Consider the following 21,102-nt stretch of genomic DNA (forward strand, 5'->3'; position numbering starts at 1 on the left):
GTATCTCCTCACATCTGCTAGGATGACTTATAAAAAAGATAAGCGATAAGTGTCGGTGATGCGCGGAGCAAAGGGAACCCTATACACTGGTGATGGGAATGTGCTCTGGAACAGCCATTACGGAAAACCCTACAGAGGTTCACTCAAAAAGTTAAAAACAGAACTACCAGGCCAGTGTTACCCGTCCTTTGTTAAGTTCAAAGTCACGGTGCCACTTCCTTTCCCATCTAAAGGGGACTGCTGGTGACCCAAGGCAAGGCCCGCAGGTGTGGCTCTCCCTGCGGGGACAGTAGGACAGGATGTGGATTTCCAGGCCAGCGGCTTCCAGGTTGGGGCCAGACCCCAGGCCGACCCAGGCCCCGGGTGGGCTCAGCGGCCTCCGCTCCTCCTCAGGTCCCCAGTGAACCTCCGACGCCCACGAAGGCTCCAGGCTGGCTCCCTGGAGGCCCACCAGCGGGCGGCTGGGGCCTCCCTCCGCGCCGCGACCGCCAGGAGGCGCCGCCCGGGAGAGGAAGTCCAGTTGGGCCTGGCCGGGCTTGGGGGGCGCAGGGAGTGGCAGGAGTCACCTCGCGCAGGGTCCTCCCCAGGCTGGCGCCAGGCCCTTCCCCCGTCCGGACCCGTCCGGCCCCTCCCAGGTCGCGAGCACTGGCAGGTTCCGGGTCCTGTGACTGGTCAGGCGGCGTCAGCGGGCGCGGCGGAGGGCGGGCCGGCCTCGGGGGAGTTTCCGCGGCCGCCGGGGGCGGGGCGGGAGAGCGCGAGGCCGGGCGGGAGGCCAGACTCGGAGCCCTGGCGCGCCGGACAGCCGCAGGGCTCATGGCGGGCGGGGGAGCTGGGGACCCTGGCCTGGGGGCGGCTGCCGCCCCGGCGCCCGAGACCCGCGAGCACCTCTTCAAGGTGCTGGTGATCGGCGAGCTTGGAGTGGGCAAGACCAGCATCATCAAGCGCTACGTCCACCAGCTCTTCTCCCAGCACTACCGGGCCACCATTGGGGTGGACTTCGCCCTCAAGGTCCTCAACTGGGACAGCAGGACTCTGGTGCGCCTGCAGCTGTGGGACATCGCGGGTAAGCGCGGCTGCTAGTTTCCCACTCCAGAGCCCAGCCGGGCCGTCCGGCTCCTATCTGCCTCTTTACTTTTTCTTCTCTGCCTGAACTCGTCTGCCTGGGTACATTTAGAAGAGAGAGGCCGAATCCAAGGGCGAGATGCGATGGACGCGGTCGGCTGGACTCGGTGGGGCCCGGAGGATGGGATGGGCAGTAGGAGCTGGAGCAGGTCCTGCACGCCAGAGGGAGGCGAGGAGGCCAGGGGGCCTTTTCCAGAAGTTTGAACTCTGAATAATGCAAGTGTATCATAGATACACCAGGACTAGTTGGGAAGGCTGCCTTGAAGCGGGCCGCGGCCTCCTCAGCCTCAACTCAAGTTCAGAGGGATTGGGTGACTTACCTGAAGCTGCACTCCTAGTTAGTGACACCACCAAGACCAAAAGTCAGGTTCCTTTCCAGATCATTTTCCACCACCCGCCTTGGCTCTGAGACTGGCCTTTGTGAGGAAAACTCCATTCCTCAAATACTTTGCTCTCATCGGAAGCCCAGGACAGACACTCCGTGAAGATTTGGGAAACCTTTTCTGAAACTTTACACTCACCCCTTCCTCTCGTCCTAAACCAACACCTAGTCCCATCCCTGGTGCCCTCGCCTCCCTCACTCCTTAGTACACTGTTTCTCTGCCATTTGCTTTCACTTGTTCTGTTTGAGGGGGTACATTTCCCTCTGCTCTGATTTATGAACACTGGAACTTTGCCTGGTGTAGTGGTTGGGAGTAGGGGTTTTAAGATGATGTTAACTATTGGAAAGTTCATAGAAATGGTACCAATCCAAGCGCCAGTGGCTCACGCCTGCAATCCCAGCACTTTGGAAGGCCTAGGCTGGAGGATCACTTGAACACAGGAGTTCGAGACCAGCCTGAGCTGTTAGTGAGACCCTATCTCTACAAAATACATACATACATACATACATACAAAAAATTAACCAGGCGTGGTCATGCGTGCCTGTAGTCCCAGCTACTCAGGAGCCTGAGGCAGGAGGATCACTTGAACCTAAGAGAGGTCAAGGCTTTGGTGAGCTGTGTTCTCGGCACTGTACCCCAGCCTGGTCAACAGAGTGAGACCCTATCTCAGAAATAAATAAGTAAATAAATAAAGTGCCAAAATTACTCTGTTCAATCATTATAGGTGTTAAGAAACTCAGTATGCAATAGAGCATTAGAATGGGAGCTCCTTTAGGGTTAGAGGATGCCTGAGGCGACCCTTCATTCTATAGTCCATAGAAGCCCATACAGGGTACAGCTACCTGGTTGATAGCAGAGTTGGGGGGTGCAGATCACAGGTCTGTCTGTCTGCCAGGTATAGCTTGTTACTTAAGAAAAAGTATTAAATAATTGTAACCTATAACTCATTCATTTAAGAGCACATTTCTCTCCCTCAGATAGAATACATGTATGCATCTCAGTCCCTCAGAGAAAAGGAGTAATCAGCCGGGGACTCAACTTTTTGTTGTTGTTTGTTACCAAAAGCCAAAAGTTCGTTTGAAAAGTCATCTTTGAAGCCAGAGACTTTTTCGAAACACTTCCTGCTGTTGCACAGAACCCTAATGAGCAGTATTTCTGCTTCTTGACAAAGTCATGGATTCTAAAGGTTGCCTTACCATGTGACGGTCATTCTCCAGGAATCTGCAGCATAGCTGAGGATTTTCACAAAGATGGTTTTAAAACTTTGCTTAGAAGGGTGATTGAACTTGCCTTACTCTTTATGTAAATTATGGCATTTTGTTATTAAATGATAATTGGGTCCTACTGCTAGTAAATTAGTATGAGTAACTAGATTTTTAAGAGTTTATAGTTAGAGACTTGAGAAAGTAAAAGCAGGAGTAAGATATAAATTTTCTTTCTGGTGTCACCTCTTCTTTTTTTTATTAGTCACAGACCTCGAATGACAGGAAGGGGTCATATCCAGTTTTTGTCACACTCTGATACGTCTGCCTAGATGGGATATCCTTGCACTTTTCACTAAATCCAAAGCTTGAGTTTTACCAGGAAGGAAAACAGAAGTTTAAGATCTCCAAAAGGGATTTCTGGATGTTAGATATTGTTTCAACAGGTATTGTAGTTCCATACAGCAAGTACAGACCAGCAATTTACAAAATTAGAGGTAAATTTATAGAAATGATTAGGCTCACATTATAAGTAAGATTTTCAGAGATAGAATTTTAATATAAGGAAAGTGAGGGAGAAAAATAGCTTAGTGAGAGACCAAAAAACAAACAAAAAAACTGTTTTAGAGACCAAAAAAAGCAAAACAAAAAAACTTAAGCCTAAAGTTTGGAGAACTATATTACTAACTGTTTGGTTTGAATATTTGAGCTACTAGTGAATCTCAGCTCATACCATTTGAATTAAGTAATGATGATGTCATGAAGGCAAAGTGAAGGCTGCTCCACAAACTTCCCCCATGGCTAAGCATACTTGCCTTATGTAGTAACAAAGTTGGATCATATTTAATTCTCAAATAATAGAAATATTCTTTGATTGCAAAATAGTAGGTAGAACCAGTTACTTGCCATAACTAAGTTAAGGTGTGGTGTTTTTACTAGTTATGTCTTTTTTTTTTTTTTTTTTTTTTTTTTTTTTTTTTTTTGGTTGCTTTAGTGAGAGGGCAAGATAGTAAAGAAATGACAAATCTCTATCCTTGAAAGCTTTGGCAAGTACGATAGGTTGGAATTATCAAATGTTTTCTATACATGTAGCCAAGCAAGTTCAGATGAACTCTTCAAGTTAAGAACCATCGTGATCCTCAGATACATGAATCTGTTCTTACGGCATTGAAGGAATCTGGCTTTAAAATACAGATGCAGTTTAGTGCAGTTTTTGTGTAAGACCATTGCAGTCTCTTAACTCACACATGCTTTGGGACTGCTGCTCAAAGCATAACTGAAATACACTGAAATCTTGAAGTCTTTGATAACACTTTGCAGAGATCTTAATAAATGCACACTCAAGATATAGCAAGAGATGTCTCTGATCTTCTTTTAATTCCCAGTATAGGTAAAGTAGTATTTGGTTTACTATTATATGGTTATTGCTTATTAATCACTATAGAATTTTTCAGGCAAATTGAATGACTGGTCTAGGTTAAATCTTAAAAGAACAAGTTTGTCCATTTAGATCTAGTGTACTTTAGCCTTCATGTATTGACTGAGTGATTTGCTTTTTAGGATCAACATTTTTTAGTAAAAATCTGAATGAGTAACTCTCCTTTGGGACAAAGGACAAATTGGGAACAGTATGCTCTGAAGTTCATATAAATGATATTTACCCAAGCATAAAATGCATGCTTGGAAGATATAAACTGTATAATCTATGCCTAAACTTATTTTCCATCGTTTTGATTCCCATCCAAAATAGAACGTGGATCCTGATTGCCTTGCTCTATCTTATACTTTGTCAGTTAGTATACCTAGTAATCTCCCTTTGTCTTTTTTTTCATAACTCTCTTATAATCCTTCATGAGCAAGAATCTGGAATATTACCTCTTGACACTTTACTGATTTTAAAGGTAGTTTTCAGTCACATATACACATATTTCTAATTATAAAGAAGCCGTGCTTTGAGGAATTAGTCTGTGTAATTATTTGTAGTCTCCATCTTAAACAGATACTGCAGTTAAGTTTCCAGTGTTTATTGGTGGCTGATTACATACCAAGTCATTTACAAGGCTTTTTAAAATCTTTGTTACATATGGGTAATCTGGCTCTTGTACAATCTTGCCATCCTCAGCCTTGTTCAAGCCCAATTGTTGTGCTGAATTATAAGCGAAGCCAACTGGCCCATTTACATCTGTAAATCTTTCACTGTTCCTGAGTCCTGAGACACCTGTGAGTGCCGCAGTCTGGGCTATCCATTCACAATTGTCCAGGCAGGCAGCTGGTCAGCATAATAACATATTTGTATTACTGCACATGGAAATTCCCCTCATAATGGCAGTCCTGTTGCCCTTCCCTTTTGAATGTGTTACCATCCTTCATTGCCTCAATTAGCCCTCATAAGCTAAAAGATGCTCAGGTTATTAGTAGAGATAGTAGAGCACTGATAGGAAGTTCTACAACTTTCCTTTGCTCTCAGCCATTTGCCATTCTACCTTTTGAGTTGAATGAATTATAGGTTTTAGTGGTCCTGTAATCTAAACACAGAAAGGTATAGTAACTTGTATGGAGACAGGTTTCATGACTCACATATGAAAGCAATACACTTTTAAAAGGATAGCAGAATTTTGGTTTATTGGTGTCAAAACAGCAGCACAAATACTTTTCAAAATTTCCAAATGTTCTGGTTATCATGAAATTAGTCATGTATATGTTATCTTGACCTTCCAATTTTCTTAAGCTTTTGATATGAAATTTTCAGCGAGTCTCATTCTGTAATAAATATACCCAGGATTTTGTTTTTAGTCAGATATGATGGGGACATCAGATCAGGAGATGGATTGCCATTGGAAAGATAGTTTATTATAGTTCCCAAGAGTGGGGGCACATTATGCCACACCACATGAGGCCACAGGGAAAAGCAGCAGGGTTGGTCATGAGAAAGAAGGAGCAAGGAAAATGCATGGGCTGGAGCTTTTACTGTGGCTTTTGCAGGAAGGAACCAGTGAGGTAGGGTAGGCAAGCTGAGCAAGTTGAGGATTGGCTAGTTTGAATAATTTTAGTGTACTCTGGGTGATAGGAGTGGTTTCTAGTTGTCCAGTATTGGTCTATGGGGTGATTTGGGACAGGGGATAGTGTCCCAGACTGCAGGATCCTGGTGCAAGGAGGCAGGTGGTATGGATTTAGGATTGATGGGCTGACTGATATGGTGTGCATGTCAGAGGTGTGCTCCAAGATAGCTCCTTTGCTGTCTCTAGAAATTAGCTAACTGTGGGAGAATCAGTCCCTCTCCAGGCCTGCAATGCCCCAAGTTGTCAAAATGTCATAAAGTATAGAAAAAACACCATTAATACATATTCCTAGGCACTTACTAAAGATTGAGAGATTAAAGTACTCTTCCAAAGAAGGAAAATTTGAAGGTCTCAGATTAAGTATTTCCTTAAAATAATGAGGATTTCACACTAAATCAACACTTAAGTAACAGAGAGTGGGCCACGTCCACAAGTTTAAGTTGTCTTAGGTTTGTAGAGATCTTCTCTTGGATGGTGAAAGAAGTGCATAGATATAAATTTGGGGAGACTTCTGGATGGTGAGACAAAAGAGCAAGGTAAAGTTGCTTTAGAATTCTATTCAATTATATTTTCAAAAGTTTTTTGTGCTTTTTAATAGTTGAGTAGGCTACAAACATCTAGTCTTTTCACTGTTCTTTCACTGACCTTGAGAAAGACTGACTAACGTGAAAATAAATGGATGGCAAGGGTTTAGTTTAAGGCTCCAACAAAGTCTTTCTAACTAACAGATGCCCATGTATTCTCCTCTTCCCCATGATTTTCACTCACTGTTATCCCGATATTTTTCTTAAGCATCATCTGCAGTGGTTTTCCTATTTTTTTCTTCATTCAGTTTTGTTACTCTTTTACTTTACAGATTTATTTAATCTAGGTTTCAAAAGGTGGTAGATGAGCAAAAAAGATACTTTGTACATGATTTAAGTTAGTTTTACAACTGGAGGAACTTAGCTTATCTATGTGTTATAAATCTTTGAAGCAACATAGTTAAATATAAATATAGGTTACACCTACTTAGGTTTTTGGAGAGCAACCCTTAATTTTATGTTACAATTATTATTTTAAATTCATCTTATCTTTTCCCACTCCCTAATTAAACCTCATGTGTTTTGGAAATTTTTGTTTTTTAACTTGCTTTACCATTTCTGAAGCATTAATGGATTAATTAAGAATTTATTAAAAAGAGATTGCAAATTCATTAAAATAGAAAGTATATTTTGCTATTATTTTAGAAAACAAACTGTTTCCCTACATACATGGTATTGGCCTTTTGATGCTGGGTTATTTACATTTTATTCCCATTGCTGTCTGGATTCAGTGATTGTAGAATATATAGAAAATCGGTATAACATTCAAATTATAATATGGGAACCTAAAATATCAATGTTAGAGCCAGGAGGACTTAGTGATCCCTACAGATCCCTGAGACCAGTTGGCATAGTTAAGCCAAAAAAGTTTCTTGCTTGAGGTTGCTTGAATGTTAGGTGCTTGGCATTTTGAATCCCTGGCATAGTTGGAATTTTATCAAGTTTGTTTTTCTCTGCAAACCATTTTTACAATTACAAGATAGAGCACATAATGAGCTAATAGTTTAAAGCTTTCACGTGTTTAATTGGCACCATTTTTAAAAAGAATACTCAGGCTTTCATCGTGCGGTAAACTTGTGGAGCACTCAATAATAGCTGACATTTATGCAGGGCTTACCTGGCATTTTACACTGTCTTGAACTTGAAGTATAACTTAACATGCATAGACCACCTCCACTTCAAGATATAGAATATTCTTAGCCTTCTAAAACAGAAATCAGCTACGTTTTCTATAAAGGGCCTGACAAATATTTTAGGTTTTGTAGGCCATTTCATGTATGTGGCCACTATTCAACTCTGCTATCGTAGGAAAAAAACAGGCATTGATAACATGTAAACAAATAAGGGTAACTGAATTCCAGAAAAAACTTTTTTAGCTGGATTAGGTCATTGGCTGTAGTTCATCAAACTGCCCTGGAAGACTTAGGCAGGGACTAAGTTTAACCCTCTCAGTTACCCTCGAAGGGAGGTATTATTTTGTATACTTTTATGGTGGTATAATTGACATACAATAAGCAGTACAATTTGAAAAGTTTTTACATCACTATAGTCAATATTTCAAATATTTTCATCATCGCAAAAGTGTTTTTCTCTTGCCCCTTTGGAATATATACCCTGCGTTTCCCAAGGCAACCATTTATCTGCTTTCCCTTACTGTATTGTCATAGTTTGCACTTTTTACAATTTGATATGAATGAACTCATGTAACATTACCCACCTGCACTCTGACCTGGCTTCTTTTACAAAGCATAATGATTTTGAGATACATTCATGTTTTTGCTTGTATCCATGGTTTTGTTCCTTTCCTTTCTATTGTTGAGCTGTTATTTCGTTGTATAACTAGATGATAGTTTATCCATTAATCTGTTGATTGACATTTGATTTGGCATCTGTGAACATATGAAAGTGACTTTGAGAGTTCAAGTTGTCCACATCCTGGTCAACACTTGGTGTATTCAGACTTCTTAATTTTAGCCATTCCTGTGGGAGTGAAGTGTCAGGTTGTGATTTAAATTTGCATTTCTCCAGTGACTAATGATGTTGAACATCTTTTCCTGTGCTTATTTTTTTTTCATCACATACATTTTCTGGCAAACTGTTCCAATCTTTTGCTTACATTATTAAGTTTTTTTTCTTTTCTTCTTTGGGAGTCTTGAGAGTTTATATATTCTGGGTATAAGCCCTTTGTCAGATAAACAGTTTGCATTTTTTCTCCCAGCCATTGCCTTTTGTTTTCATTTACTTAACCAAGTAATTGACACTTTTGATTTGCCATATAGTGTGGTTGTTTAAAAAGTACACTCTGGGCCGGGCGCGGTGGCTCAAGCCTGTAATCCCAGCACTTTGGGAGGCCGAGACGGGCGGATCACGAGGTCAGGAGATCGAGACCATCCTTGCTAACATGGTGAAACCCCGTCTCTACTAAAAAAATACAAAAAAAAAAACTAGCCGGGCGAGGTGGTGGGCGCCTGTAGTCCCAGCTACTCGGGAGGCTGAGGCAGGAGAATGGCGTAAACCCAGGAGGTGGAGCTTGCAGTGAGCTGAGATCCGGCCACTGCACTCCAGCCCGGGCGACAGAGTGAGACTCCGTCTCAAAAAAAAAAAAGTACACTCTGATGTCAGGACTGCCACCAAATTTTGAATCCTAATCTTGGGAACTAAAGAAAATTAATATTTTTAAGCCACAGAATCTTCTTCTAAATTACTTGTCATAAACATTTCTGATTTTCTTATGCTTTACCAGAAAGGTTATATGAGTAAATATTTAAATAAGACTCACTAGTAAAAGGAAATACTTGAAATTTAAAGATCATTCCCCTCCCCCCCAAAAAAGATAGTCACTAAAGTTTAACAGCTCTTTGTTAACTTCTAGGTTTCTGACTGCTCTTTTACTAGTTTGACACCCCACTCTCTTTTCTAAGTTAAAGATATAGCCCAAAAGAATACTTTATTACCATGTAATTATCTTGAAATCTTACTTTTTCAATTTCCTAATTTAAGACTATCTTATCTTGTTGCTTAGTCCTTTCATATTCAATAACTAAAATATATGAAAATGGAAGTGGTTGGTAATGTGTGCACTGCATTTGAAATTGGAATCTGAATCATTTCAATGCATATGTAGTATTTCTGCAGAATAGTGATTTTGAACAGTTGGCATATCATCTAAGTTTTTATAAATGTCAGCTTTATAAGCCAATGAACTATATAGTTCGTCAGATTTACATTACAATAATATCTGAACATAATAGTAGGGTTTTTTATGTGACCATTTGTTACAGTAAAATTTAGACCTTTGGACTATTACAATACAGCTTCAGTTAAACCATATGAGGAGTCATCACAAAACAAACCTTAACTTTATCCATTCACATTTGACCATTTTTTTATTCTTCCATTATTCCCTAAAACAATATATAAAATTATATTTCATTGTAGGGTTTGGAGAAGGAAGAATTTTATATTTTGGGGTATCTTTGCATCTGTGCACATGAAATGTATCAATAAAATGTAGATAAAGCCGGTTGCTCATTTGTTTCAAGAGGAAAGTGTCTTCATCATAGAACAGAGTGATACATCTCTGATGTGCATTGATTGCCAATCATTTTTCCTTCACACTGCAGTCAGTAACTAAGTCAAGGCAACTGCAAGATAGTTCAGAAAGGCTAGCATCCCACTTCTATAGGTGTGGGGGAGTCAGAAGACCTGGATTCTAGTCCTGTCTTCTTTAGTCAGTGACACTGTAATCCTGGCCAAGCATCCGTTTGCCTGTTGTTACATCTGTCAGATGAAAAGAAGGATCTTTCCTATTCCAAAAATTAATACAACAGCAGCTAGTAAGAGAACGCTTTGCAAAGTCCTATATAATGTACAAAGCAGATTTTTCCCAAAGTGTTTGGCATAAGTTAAATTATTTTAAAAGTACAATGATATTTGAAGAACCCTGGGATTGATTCTTCTTGTAACAACACAACCAGTTGTGCTTTTTGTTCTGAAATAGATTTTCATGTGTCTGCTACTTACAGGGGTGAAATCTTGCATATTGCATCAGAAGTGGGTATGAGCTAGAGATATGAAGGAGAGATGAGCCAAGAACATGAGCTACTTTATCTCATGTCGAGCCTTAATCTATTGGACTAGCATGTTACCCACTGCACTTATCTCCTTCCTACAGGCTTCATTTCTTCTATTCTTGTCTCTTCTTCCTCTACTTCCAGCTTTGTGTTTTCCTTTAGTGCCTCTCTTCTCTTAAACTAAGGGGAGAGGAGTTGGAATAAATGACAGACTTTGTAGCTTTAAATATTATTATATTGGTTTTATGGAGAATATGTCGTACAGAACATAAAACTAATTCATTATGTACTTAAACCAAATTATCAGACACATCTGCTGTGTGGGTCATCGTCTGTATGGATAGCCTTAATCACACCAGGTTATGCTGCTATGGAATGGAAGATACTTGTTCATAGTATTGCTGTTGGGGTAAAAGGAGTTATACTTAAATGTAAACTCTGTCTGAATTACAAGTTTTTATTTTTTTCCTATATTTATGTCTAGGGCAGGAGCGATTTGGCAACATGACCCGAGTATATTACAAGGAAGCTGTTGGTGCTTTTGTAGTCTTTGATATATCAAGAAGTTCTACATTTGAGGCAGTCTTAAAATGGAAAAGTGATCTGGATAGTAAAGTTCATCTTCCAAATGGCAGCCCTATCCCTGCCGTCCTCTTGGCTAACAAATGTGACCAGAACAAGGACAGTAGCCAGAGTCCTTCCCAGATGGACCAGTTCTGCAAAGAACATGGCTTCGCCGGATGGTTTGAAACCTCTGCAAAGGTGAGATCTGCTTTGCTTATGCGTCTTTTGCTTTCTAGCTCATAAATCTGAGCTGTAACTCTAAAGTATTTAGATGTATTTATGTGAGTGGTGTTTGAAAGTCTGGAAAATGAGAAGTGTAGCATGGATGTGTTATAGCTTCTTTCAATCCACAACAGTACTGCTTTCCAAATTGACTAATGGCTAATAGAAGGGCAGATTTTCCATAAAAACAAAAAGTTATTTAGAGCAAAAAGCAAATGACATTTTCTGTGAGTTTGAGTTTTTAACTGAGGTACTTCTCATGCAACTGGAGTGGATGGGGGTATTGTCAAGCACAAGAATTTTTGATTTTTGCAAAAGGCTAAATGAATAGGAAGATGCCTCTGGTGAAGATGTGTGTCACATGCAGGACCATGTGAAAAGATCAGAGAGGAGATTTATTCAGATGATGTTTGAAGAGTTTTAGGTTAACTGTGTATGAAAGATTTGAAACAGTCGGAAAGTATCAACATTTGTGGTATGCTTCATAAATAGAGTGAGAATTTTTTCTTTTGTCTATTATGGAAAGCTGAATAAAATATTTTCTGAAGGAAAAAATAAAACAGTAAGTTGGCTTTCAAAAATTTTAACAGTCTAGTGACCGGGCATGCTGGCTCATGCCTGTTTCCTAGCACTCTGGGAGGCCGAGGCAGGCGGATCGGGCAGATGACTCGAACTGGGAGTTCGAGACCAGCCTGGGCAACATGGCAAAACCCCGTCTCTACCAAAAAATACAAAAAGTAGCTGAGCATGGTGGTGCATGCCTATGGTCCTAGCTTCTCGGGAGGCTGAGGCGGGATGATCACTTGAGTCTGGGAGGCAGAGTTTGCAGTGAGCCGAGATCACACCACTGCATTCCAGCCTGGGTGACAAAGTGAGACCCCATCTCAAAAAAAAATAATAATAATTCTTAACAGTCTGGATATAGAAAAAAGGTGAAAATAATACATATATGAAATGTTTGGAGGGGAGTTGCGTGCATTGGAAGTTTCACATAAGGGGGTTAGTGACAGTCCGATTTATGTAAGAATGATGAAATGTTTGAAAAATTCTGTGATGACAGATAAACATTATACCATAAATTTGTTGAAATCTTAACACAGTTTAGCTTTTAGTTTATGTTCTGTGGATTTCATGTATGTGTTTATGTGTGTTTTTATATACGTTTGTACGTATGTATGTATCATTGTTCCTCCAAATCACTCACCTCATTCTGGGTATTTATTATCAGATTAGGTTTAGCTCTACTAGAAACTTACCCTTAGAGTAAAAAAACTACTTGATGCCCATCATGATCTGTGGGATAAAAGCAAAGCAATGAGAGACTGTGCAAGAGAGAGACTGCTCCAAAAATATTGAGCAATGATCGAGTCACTGGGAAGAAAAAAAGACTGTCTACTGGAGGCAGAAATGTATACTCCTAAGCTAGAGGCTAATTGTTTGAATAAATATAGCATCTTAAAATTTCCTTTTATAAATAAAACAGTGATAGAAGAAAAATGAAACCCAGGGGTGCGATGTGAACACTTAACCTGACATGAAGAAGAAAATCACAGAAAGACAGCCTTGTTACAGAGAAGGTACCTCAGCCTCCCAAGAAGCTAGGACCACAGGCATGTGCCACCATGCCCAGCTACTTTTTGTATTTTTGGTAGAGACAGAGTTTTGCCATGTTGCCCAGGCTGGACTCGAACTACTGAGCTGGAGCAGTCTGCCCACCTCAGCCCCGCAAAGCGCTAGGATTACAGATATGTTCTTCTGGACACGCATGCCCTCTGTCTGCTCTGTATGCGTATTGGGTGATTTGCTCTGCTTCCCAGCTTTGCTGTAAAAAGACCAAAAAAAAAAAAAAAACAGCAGTAAATGTAACTGCTTATGCGAGTGTGCATTTTGGTAGAGGAGTTTTATAACTTATAGACAAAATTCTCCTTTAGGCTTTATTTAATCTTTCGGGTAATAAATCCAGATTTGCCCCCAGATGTAAGACGTCATGTGACTAGTAGCTTGTGACTGTGTAAGTCATCGGTTTCATTTTATTTATGGATAGGATTACACACAGAGGTGAAAGGTGAAGCACTGTTTAAGAGTAAAAGTTTCGGCCGGGCGCGGTGGCTCAAGCCTGTAATCCCAGCACTTTGGGAGGCCAACACGGGCGGATCACGAGGTCAGGAGATCGAGACCATCCTGGCTAACACGGTGAAACCCCGTCTCTACTAAAAAATACAAAAAACTAGCCGGGCGAGGTGGCAGGCGCCTGTAGTCCCAGCCACTCGGGAGGCTGAGGCAGGAGAATGGCGTAAACCTGGGAGGTGGAGCTTGCAGTGAGCTGAGATCCGGCCACTGCACTCCAGCCTGGGCGACAGACCAAGACTCCGTCTCAGGAAAAAAAAAAAAAAAGAGTAAAAGTTTCAAATTTGCTCTGTGTTTCCCTACAAATATAGTAGAAGCAGCTTCTGTAGAATTTCTTTAGCAGTAAACCAGGGGTGTTCCAAGAGAGTAACAGTAATAAAAAAATTTAGGTTAAAAATCTTAGATTTAAGGCTTATAGTACTGCCTAAATGTCACTAGTAGGTACACTTCTGAGCTGGCCAGCAGCTGACTTCAGATCTGACTTTTGCTTGAATTGCAGTCATCTGAATTTCACTAGGAACAGAGGCAAAAGATAACTTTTGCAAATACATTTCATCAGTTCACCTTTATGGAAAATAATGGATTTCTAATATAAAACTTTAATAATGTTAACATATAGGAATTACATTAACGTGACTACACTGACATTGGAATTTTAACCAGTTGCTTCCACATACAGTTAGAGAATTTTATAATTATTTGCTATAATGGGGATAGCTGAGACTGAATGTCACTTAGACATTCAAAAGATCAATACTTGAATTAAAGTTAACACTTATCTTGGGGCTGAAGGCAAAAAATAACTAAAAAGCTGGTTTCAGTGCTGTGAAAGGTGCCTGTACGTAGCACAGCTCTTTTAGGTTCCTTGTTGTCTGATGAAGGCTTTACAAATAAGGGAAAAGGCTGCAGTGAACCTTGTAGCATTGGATGGGATTAGACATTAATATGAGCTTCAGGTTTCATATGTGTATGTGTGTGTGTGTGTGTAAGAGTATCTGCATATATATGTGAGTGGGTGTAGGTGTATGTATGTACACACACATATGTGTAAACAGATGAAGTTGATATAGATGCATGTGTGTACCATACTAGCTAGCCATACCTGCTGAGAGGGCTTAAAAGCAATGACACCACGGAACCAATTAACTTACCGAGTGCTCAAAATTCGGTTTTTAAATATCATTCTCCAGTAAAAAGAATGGGAATCCCTGGAGTAATGCCTGATTTCAGGGCGGGTGGGACAAGGAAAGTAAAGATGTGCCTGTGATATTTTGTTGTGCAAGAAACTAAGGAAGTGCTCACGAAATGATGGAGACATGTCACAAAGATACAGGATACTTCCATAGAAGCTCCAAACATGTAAGACAATTTGAGCAACAAAGTAAATACTTTCTGTAATTGGTTCAACTTACAGAGTAAACTAATAATCCATGATAGAAATGAACAAATGAATAAATAAATGAGGGAGAAGGGAACCTCTTTTTAACAGAATTCCAGCTAATAAATGTAGAAGGAATGGCAGAAATAAGAAGTCACCATTTAACACCACAGTGATGACTGGTGTAGGGAGGAATTAATTGATGCTAACATTAATGGGGGAAAGTGTGGTGAGAAACAGGATATTGACATATTTGCACTAAGTACAAAGGGAAAAATAGTAACTTTTCTGTGGAGAAACCTGGCAAAAACAACTTTAAGCAGTGTGCTTCCTGATAAACTGTGCAGGGTACATCACTTGTGTTTTATTTCTGCCAAAAATATATAAGTTGAATTTAATGATAAGGAAACATCAAACATCGCAGATGGAGGTATATTCACCAGTCAGTGCTCTCTGAGAGTGTCAAGGTCATGAAAAGCAAGGAGACTGAGGAACTGTTCCAGAGTAAAAGAGACCCCGGGGTGACAACAGTGAAGTACAGCCTGTGATCCTGCATCTGAAATAGGGCATTGAAATAATTTACACAATTTGAGTAAGCTTGTTAGACTAACACTGATACTACACTATTGTATAATTTCCTGATTTTGATAGTTGTATTCTGGTTATCTAAGATGTTAACATTTAAGAAATATGTGTGAATGGTAGGAATGTTCACTATTTTTGCAATGTTTTTGTAAATCCAAAATTATTTAAAAATGAACAGTTAAATATTTTTAAAAATAAGCACAGTTTTTTCAATGTGTTACTACTTACTGTGTGTTTAATGATAACTTATAATTCAGTCACACAAATGCTGTGACAGCTAATAATTCCTTAGGGTGTCCTTAGCGGACGTTGCACTGACAACATTGTTTCAGGCTAATTTATACATGACAACAAAAAGGAATAATTTGTACTTAGAGATGGAGAAGTGACATGATACATTTATCATATTTTAATGTGGTTTGAGCCCTTTCAATTTTTTTTCACAGTGTATCCTGACTGCTTGAATTAGATATTCAAGGGCCGGAATTTTTTTTATTTGGAATGGCTTCATTATATGAATTGCAGCCCAGAGCAAAGATTCATTTTCAACTATCGAGATAGCTCATTGAACCTCAGTGGCAAAGGTTTAAGATAGGAACATCAAAAAAGGTGTCCTTCATAAAAATAAGGGAATTCTTTCCATCACCACATTATTCTTTAACATTCTGCTCTAAATGGGCACACACTTTAGTTTTAAAGGAAAGTAGCTGTGCACTTGCAATGCCACCTCTAACAAATTTTTCTGGTCCCATTCATACTGTTAATGCTTTACTCTAAGAATTAATCCTAAAATTTAATCCCGTTCTTCCTTTCTGCATTACAGGATAACATAAACATAGAGGAAGCTGCCCGGTTCCTAGTGGAGAAGATTCTTGCAAACCACCAAAGCTTTCCTAATGAAGAAAACGATGTGGGCAAAATTAAGCTAGATCAAGAGACCTTGAGAGCAGAGAGCAAATCCCAGTGTTGTTGATAGGGCTTCTGCTTCTCTTGTGTGTGCCTCAGCTCTGAAGAAGTTCCTGAGAATGGGTTACGGATGTCATGTTAGCTGTGAGTCTTCCCACAGGTGGCACTTCAAAAGGCAGCACCACTGGGTGCCTGCACTTATTTGAAAATGGAACTTTGGGAGAAGTATCCCTGCCAATGGCTCTGTAACTTAACAGATGACAATTAGGCTTTTGTCATTGTCGCCATCATATGGAAGATAATGTTTACATCCTTTTAAACATCTTTTTATATGACAGTTCCTTAGGATTTGGTAAGCCTTCCAAGTTGTAGCTTTTAATGTAAGTGCTGGGGTGGTAATAAAATGTTACCTCCAGTCTTACGGTCATTTTGAGTCTATATTTTTGCCATCTTATTGCATCCTCACTTTTTAGGGGTGGGGGGGTTAGATTCTATTAGCCACAAAGGCTTGAGGTTTCTCTTTAGCAATTTTCTATTCAAAACTTTGGAAAGGCCAGGTATGGTGGCTCATGCCTATAATCCCAGCACTTTAAGAAGGTGAGGCAGGAAGATCACTTGAGCCCAGGAGTTTGAGGTCACAGTGAGCTATGATTGTACCATGGCACTCCAGCCTGAGCAACAGAGTGAGAACCTCTTTCTTAAAACAAGACAAACCTTTTGAAACTTTGTGTAAAATTATTTTCCTTACATATAATTTAACCATTCATAGCTGGTGTGGCATGTGGTCACTCTTCTTAAATACATTAAAATGACCTTCTTAATGACTGAAAAAGTACTCACAGCACATCTGTATTATGGATGTTTCCTTCTGGATATGGTTACTACCCCTTGGAAACTATATAAATGAGCATTTCTTCTTTTCTCTCCCTAGTCCTTTCTCTCTTCTCTTTTTCCTGTGTGTTTATGTTCATAACTGAAGGCCTATGTGATATGATGGTTGCAATTCTTTCTCAAGTTTGTGATAGCAATAGTCAAGGACAGAATGTATTTCAAAGCATATACAATTAAATCTGAGCTTCTATAGTATGAATTGTGAAAGACACTAGGTCGTGTATGGTTTTGTATAAGGGTTGGGACATTTAAAGTATAATATCTAAGAAACTTAAGGCAGACTCACAATATTTGCATTACCATTTAAGCTAATTAAGGAAAATAATAAATATTTTGACTGAAGTCTTACTTTTGAATTACTATAGTTCTATAATAGAAAGGTAATATGGGATGTACTTTTCTGCCTTAGAAAACTTTGTTCACTTTTGCCTTTTATTTTTAAGGGACTTACTTCTATCATGTCCAACTTACTGATTTAAGAAAGGTCCAAACTTACTTCTTTCAAAGAAAATGTTAAGAGTTTTGTGGCACAATCCAAAGCTAATGCAAAATGAGACCTTGACCAAATTTGTTTTATACACTAAGTGAACTTGGATGGGAAAGACTCATTCATTTATTGCAAACGAAACAAAACAAAGGCCTAGGCTTGGCAAGATCTAATCCCAACACTTTGGGAGGTCAAGGAGGGAGAATCTCTTGAGCCCAGGAGTTCAAGACCAGCCCTAGCAACATAGAGGGACCTTGTCTCTACAAAAATCAAAAACAAAAACAAAACACCAAAAAACACAGCAAGAAGTGCATTTGCTTTGACAGCTATGTTCTGGGAATAAATAATAGTTGTCATGAACCATAAAAAATGTAGCTCTCTTTTCATTAAACCTGACTTTTGCCTAGAAATCACATCTATTTTTATACACTATATATTTAAGTAAGAAAAAAAAACCCTTTTGACCTCTTTGGATATGTATTCTACATATCTGCATAGCACCAGATTTTCTGAAGTGAAAAAGTAAAAGACCCTGATTTAAGTAATATATATCATTTAATGACTTATAACACCTGTTTTTTTTTTAATGTTGAATTAAATCTATCTTTCTAAAACATGTTTCATACTCCTTTTTTTCTACTCTAGGTACAACTTTTCAACCTTTTTTATATTTCAAAGTCCAATAGTATTAAGTATGAAATGGTGCTTAACCTCAAATGTTAGAAATATAAAGCTTATGCTAAGTAGTTTCTGAAAAAGATTGCAGTCTGCTTGGAATTTTCTTTTTTATATATTAATTTTCATTTTTACAAGAAATCCATTGTGCTTAAATTCCCCCAACAGTACATTCAAAATCAGGAGTATTACACTCTCATTGCCCATCTTTACAATTGTTAATAACTTCTCAGGGTAATTTTAACATTGGTAATACCTTAAGTAAATTCTTTTTTGTGAACACTTAGGATTCTTTTTCGTGTGAGATAGTTTATTGTATGTTTACCATTTCCTATGGTTTAGAAATAAAACTGAGTAACTATTTCACGTTACTTTTAAAGTCTTGCCACTATTTGTTTTTATAACTTAAACATAAAATTTGAATTTAGGGTGAGCTGCATAAATAGCCAAAAGAAAGAAGAGAATACTCTTACTTTGAAAAATCAATTGCATACACGTGTGTATATATACATACACACACACAGATATACATAAACACACACACACTGGATGAGACACGGGCAAGAAGTACAGAATACCTCATTAAAGGGATTTTTTTTGCATGTGCCTCAGCTATCAAAAATGTACCAATATTCTAATCATGTAATTTATATATGTACGTATAAATTGAGTTACATTATATTTTATATGTGTATATGTATACATATATGTGTACTTATGTGTCCGGAATTGGTGGGTTCTTGGTCTCACTGACTTCAAGAATGAAGCCGCAGACCCTCGTGGTGAGTGTTACAGCTCTTAAAGGCAGTGAGTCTGGAGTTGTTCCTTTTTCCCCTGTGGGTTCCTGGTCTTGCTGGCTTCAGGAGTGAAGCTGCAGACCTTGGGTTCGTGGTCTCGCTGGCTTCAGGAGTGAAGCTGCAGACTTGTGCAGTGAGTGTTACAGCTCATAACTGCAGCGTGGACCCAAAGACTGAGCAGCAGCAAGATTTATTGCAAAGAGCAAAACAACTAAGCTTCCACAGTGTCAAAGGAGACCCCAGAGGGTTGCTGCTGGCTGGCTGGGCAGCCTGCTTTTATTCCCTTATCTGGCCCCACCCACATCCTGCTGATTGGTCCATTTTACAGAGAGCTGATTGGTCCGTTTTGACAGAGTGTGGATTGGTACCTTTAGAATCCTTGAGCTAGACACAGAGTCACAGAGTGTTAGTTAGCTAGATACAGAGTTAGCTAGATACAGAGTACCAATTGGTACATTTACAAACCTTGAGCTAGATACAGAGTACTGATTGGTGTATTTACAAACCTTCAGCTAGACACAGAGTGCTTATTGGTGCATTTACAATCCTTGAGCTAGACACAGAGTCACAGAGTGCTAGTCCTCCAAGTCTCCACTAGGTTAGCTAGATACAGAGTACCAATTGGTGTATTCACAAACCATGAACTAGACACAGAGTGCTGATTGGTGCATTTACAATCCTTGAGCTAGACAGAGTCACAAAGTGCTAGTCCTCCAAGTCTCCACTAGGTTAGCTAGATACAGAGTGCTGATTGGTGCACATAGGATCCTCCAGCTAGATATAAAAGTTCTCCAAGTTCCCATCCAGTTCAGGAGCCCAGCTGGCTTCACCCAGTGGATCCTGCACCAGGGCTGCAGGCGGAGCTGCCTGCCAGTCCCTAGCGTCGCCTGCACTCTTCAGCCCTTGGGCTGTAGATGGGACCAGGCGCCACGGAGCAGGGGGCAGCGGCAGGTCGGGTTCAGGCCATGAGGGAGCCCACTGCAGGGGGGGAGCTCAGACATGGCGGGCTGCAGGTCCCAAGCCCTGCCCCACGGGGAAGCAGCTAAACCTGGCGAGAATTTGAGTGCAGCGCTGGCTGGGCACTGCTGGGGGACCCAGCGCAACCTCCACAGCTGCTGGCCCCGGTGCTAAACCCCTCACTGCCCTGGGCCAGCGGCGCCGGCTGGCTGCTCCGTGTGCGGGGCCTGTGGCACCCGCGCCGGCGCCCGCTGGAACTCACTCTGCCCAGGGAGCCTGGCGCGCAGCCCTGGTTCCTGCCCAGGCAGCCCTGGTTCCCGACCGCACCTCTCCCTCCACACCTCAGGCAAGCAGAGGGAGGAGGCTCCGGCCTCAGCCAGCCCACAGAGGGGCTCCCACGGTGCAGTGGCCAGAGGCTGAGGAGGTGCTGAGAAGAGGTGCCAAGAGCAAGGGCTGCCAGCACACTGTCACTTCTCACTTATATATATGTACATATAAATATGTATATATATGTATATACAATACATATATAAATATAAGTGTATTTACAAATGTGTGTATATACATATAAATTTATATGTATAAATATGTACATATACATATGTGTAATGTGTACATATACCTGTGTAGTATGTATATACACATATATGTGACACGTGTGTATACACGTATATGCATTTTTATGTGTGTATGCATACATACTATATATACATACATAAAATACATATGTACATATATGTATATTTATAAAGTACATATATATGCATAGGTATGTAACTCAATAAGATTTCTAAAAGTGATTGTTATCATGAGCTGTGACTTTTCAAAATGTTGTTTGGTTTCCTGAAATATGTACATAAAAGCATCCAATTTGCTTACTGAAAAATTCTGAGCCTTACTTCAGACTGACTGACTTGTGTAGGGATGAGACTCAGAAATCTGCTTTTACAAAAATCTGATGTTCATTTTGGAAAACCTCCTAAATACCAGTAGTTACAGTGTTAATTCAGTTTGAAATCTATCGTATTATTCAAAACTTGAACACTCTTAAATTATAGCAGTTTTAATCCCATTTGTAAATCATTGTTAT

General features: G+C 40.0%; 1 protein-coding gene across 1 annotated transcript; it reads left to right on the plus strand.

Moving 5' to 3' along the window:
• The first annotated feature begins 640 nt into the window (after positions 1 to 640).
• Positions 641 to 16,620, plus strand: RAB32 (RAB32, member RAS oncogene family). The gene is made up of 3 exons (XM_023194782.3): positions 641 to 1,063; positions 10,908 to 11,185; positions 16,123 to 16,620. The coding sequence occupies exons 1-3, from the start codon at positions 814 to 816 to the stop codon at positions 16,270 to 16,272; spliced, it is 678 nt and encodes a 225-aa protein (XP_023050550.1). The 5' UTR covers positions 641 to 813; the 3' UTR covers positions 16,273 to 16,620.
• The last annotated feature ends 4,482 nt before the right edge of the window (positions 16,621 to 21,102 follow it).

This window comes from Piliocolobus tephrosceles, chromosome 5 (assembly GCF_002776525.5).
Source record: "Piliocolobus tephrosceles isolate RC106 chromosome 5, ASM277652v3, whole genome shotgun sequence".
NCBI classification, from domain to species: domain Eukaryota; kingdom Metazoa; phylum Chordata; class Mammalia; order Primates; family Cercopithecidae; genus Piliocolobus; species Piliocolobus tephrosceles.

Bases quoted from the DNA above. Each gene is read 5' to 3' on its own strand.
- RAB32 (XM_023194782.3), top strand. From the start codon at position 814: ATGGCGGGCGGGGGAGCTGGGGACCCTGGCCTGGGGGCGGCTGCCGCC. The intron at 1,064-10,907 runs GTAAGCGCGGCT...ATTTATGTCTAG, and splicing joins GCAGCTGTGGGACATCGCGG to GGCAGGAGCGATTTGGCAAC. The intron at 11,186-16,122 runs GTGAGATCTGCT...TCTGCATTACAG, and splicing joins GGTTTGAAACCTCTGCAAAG to GATAACATAAACATAGAGGA.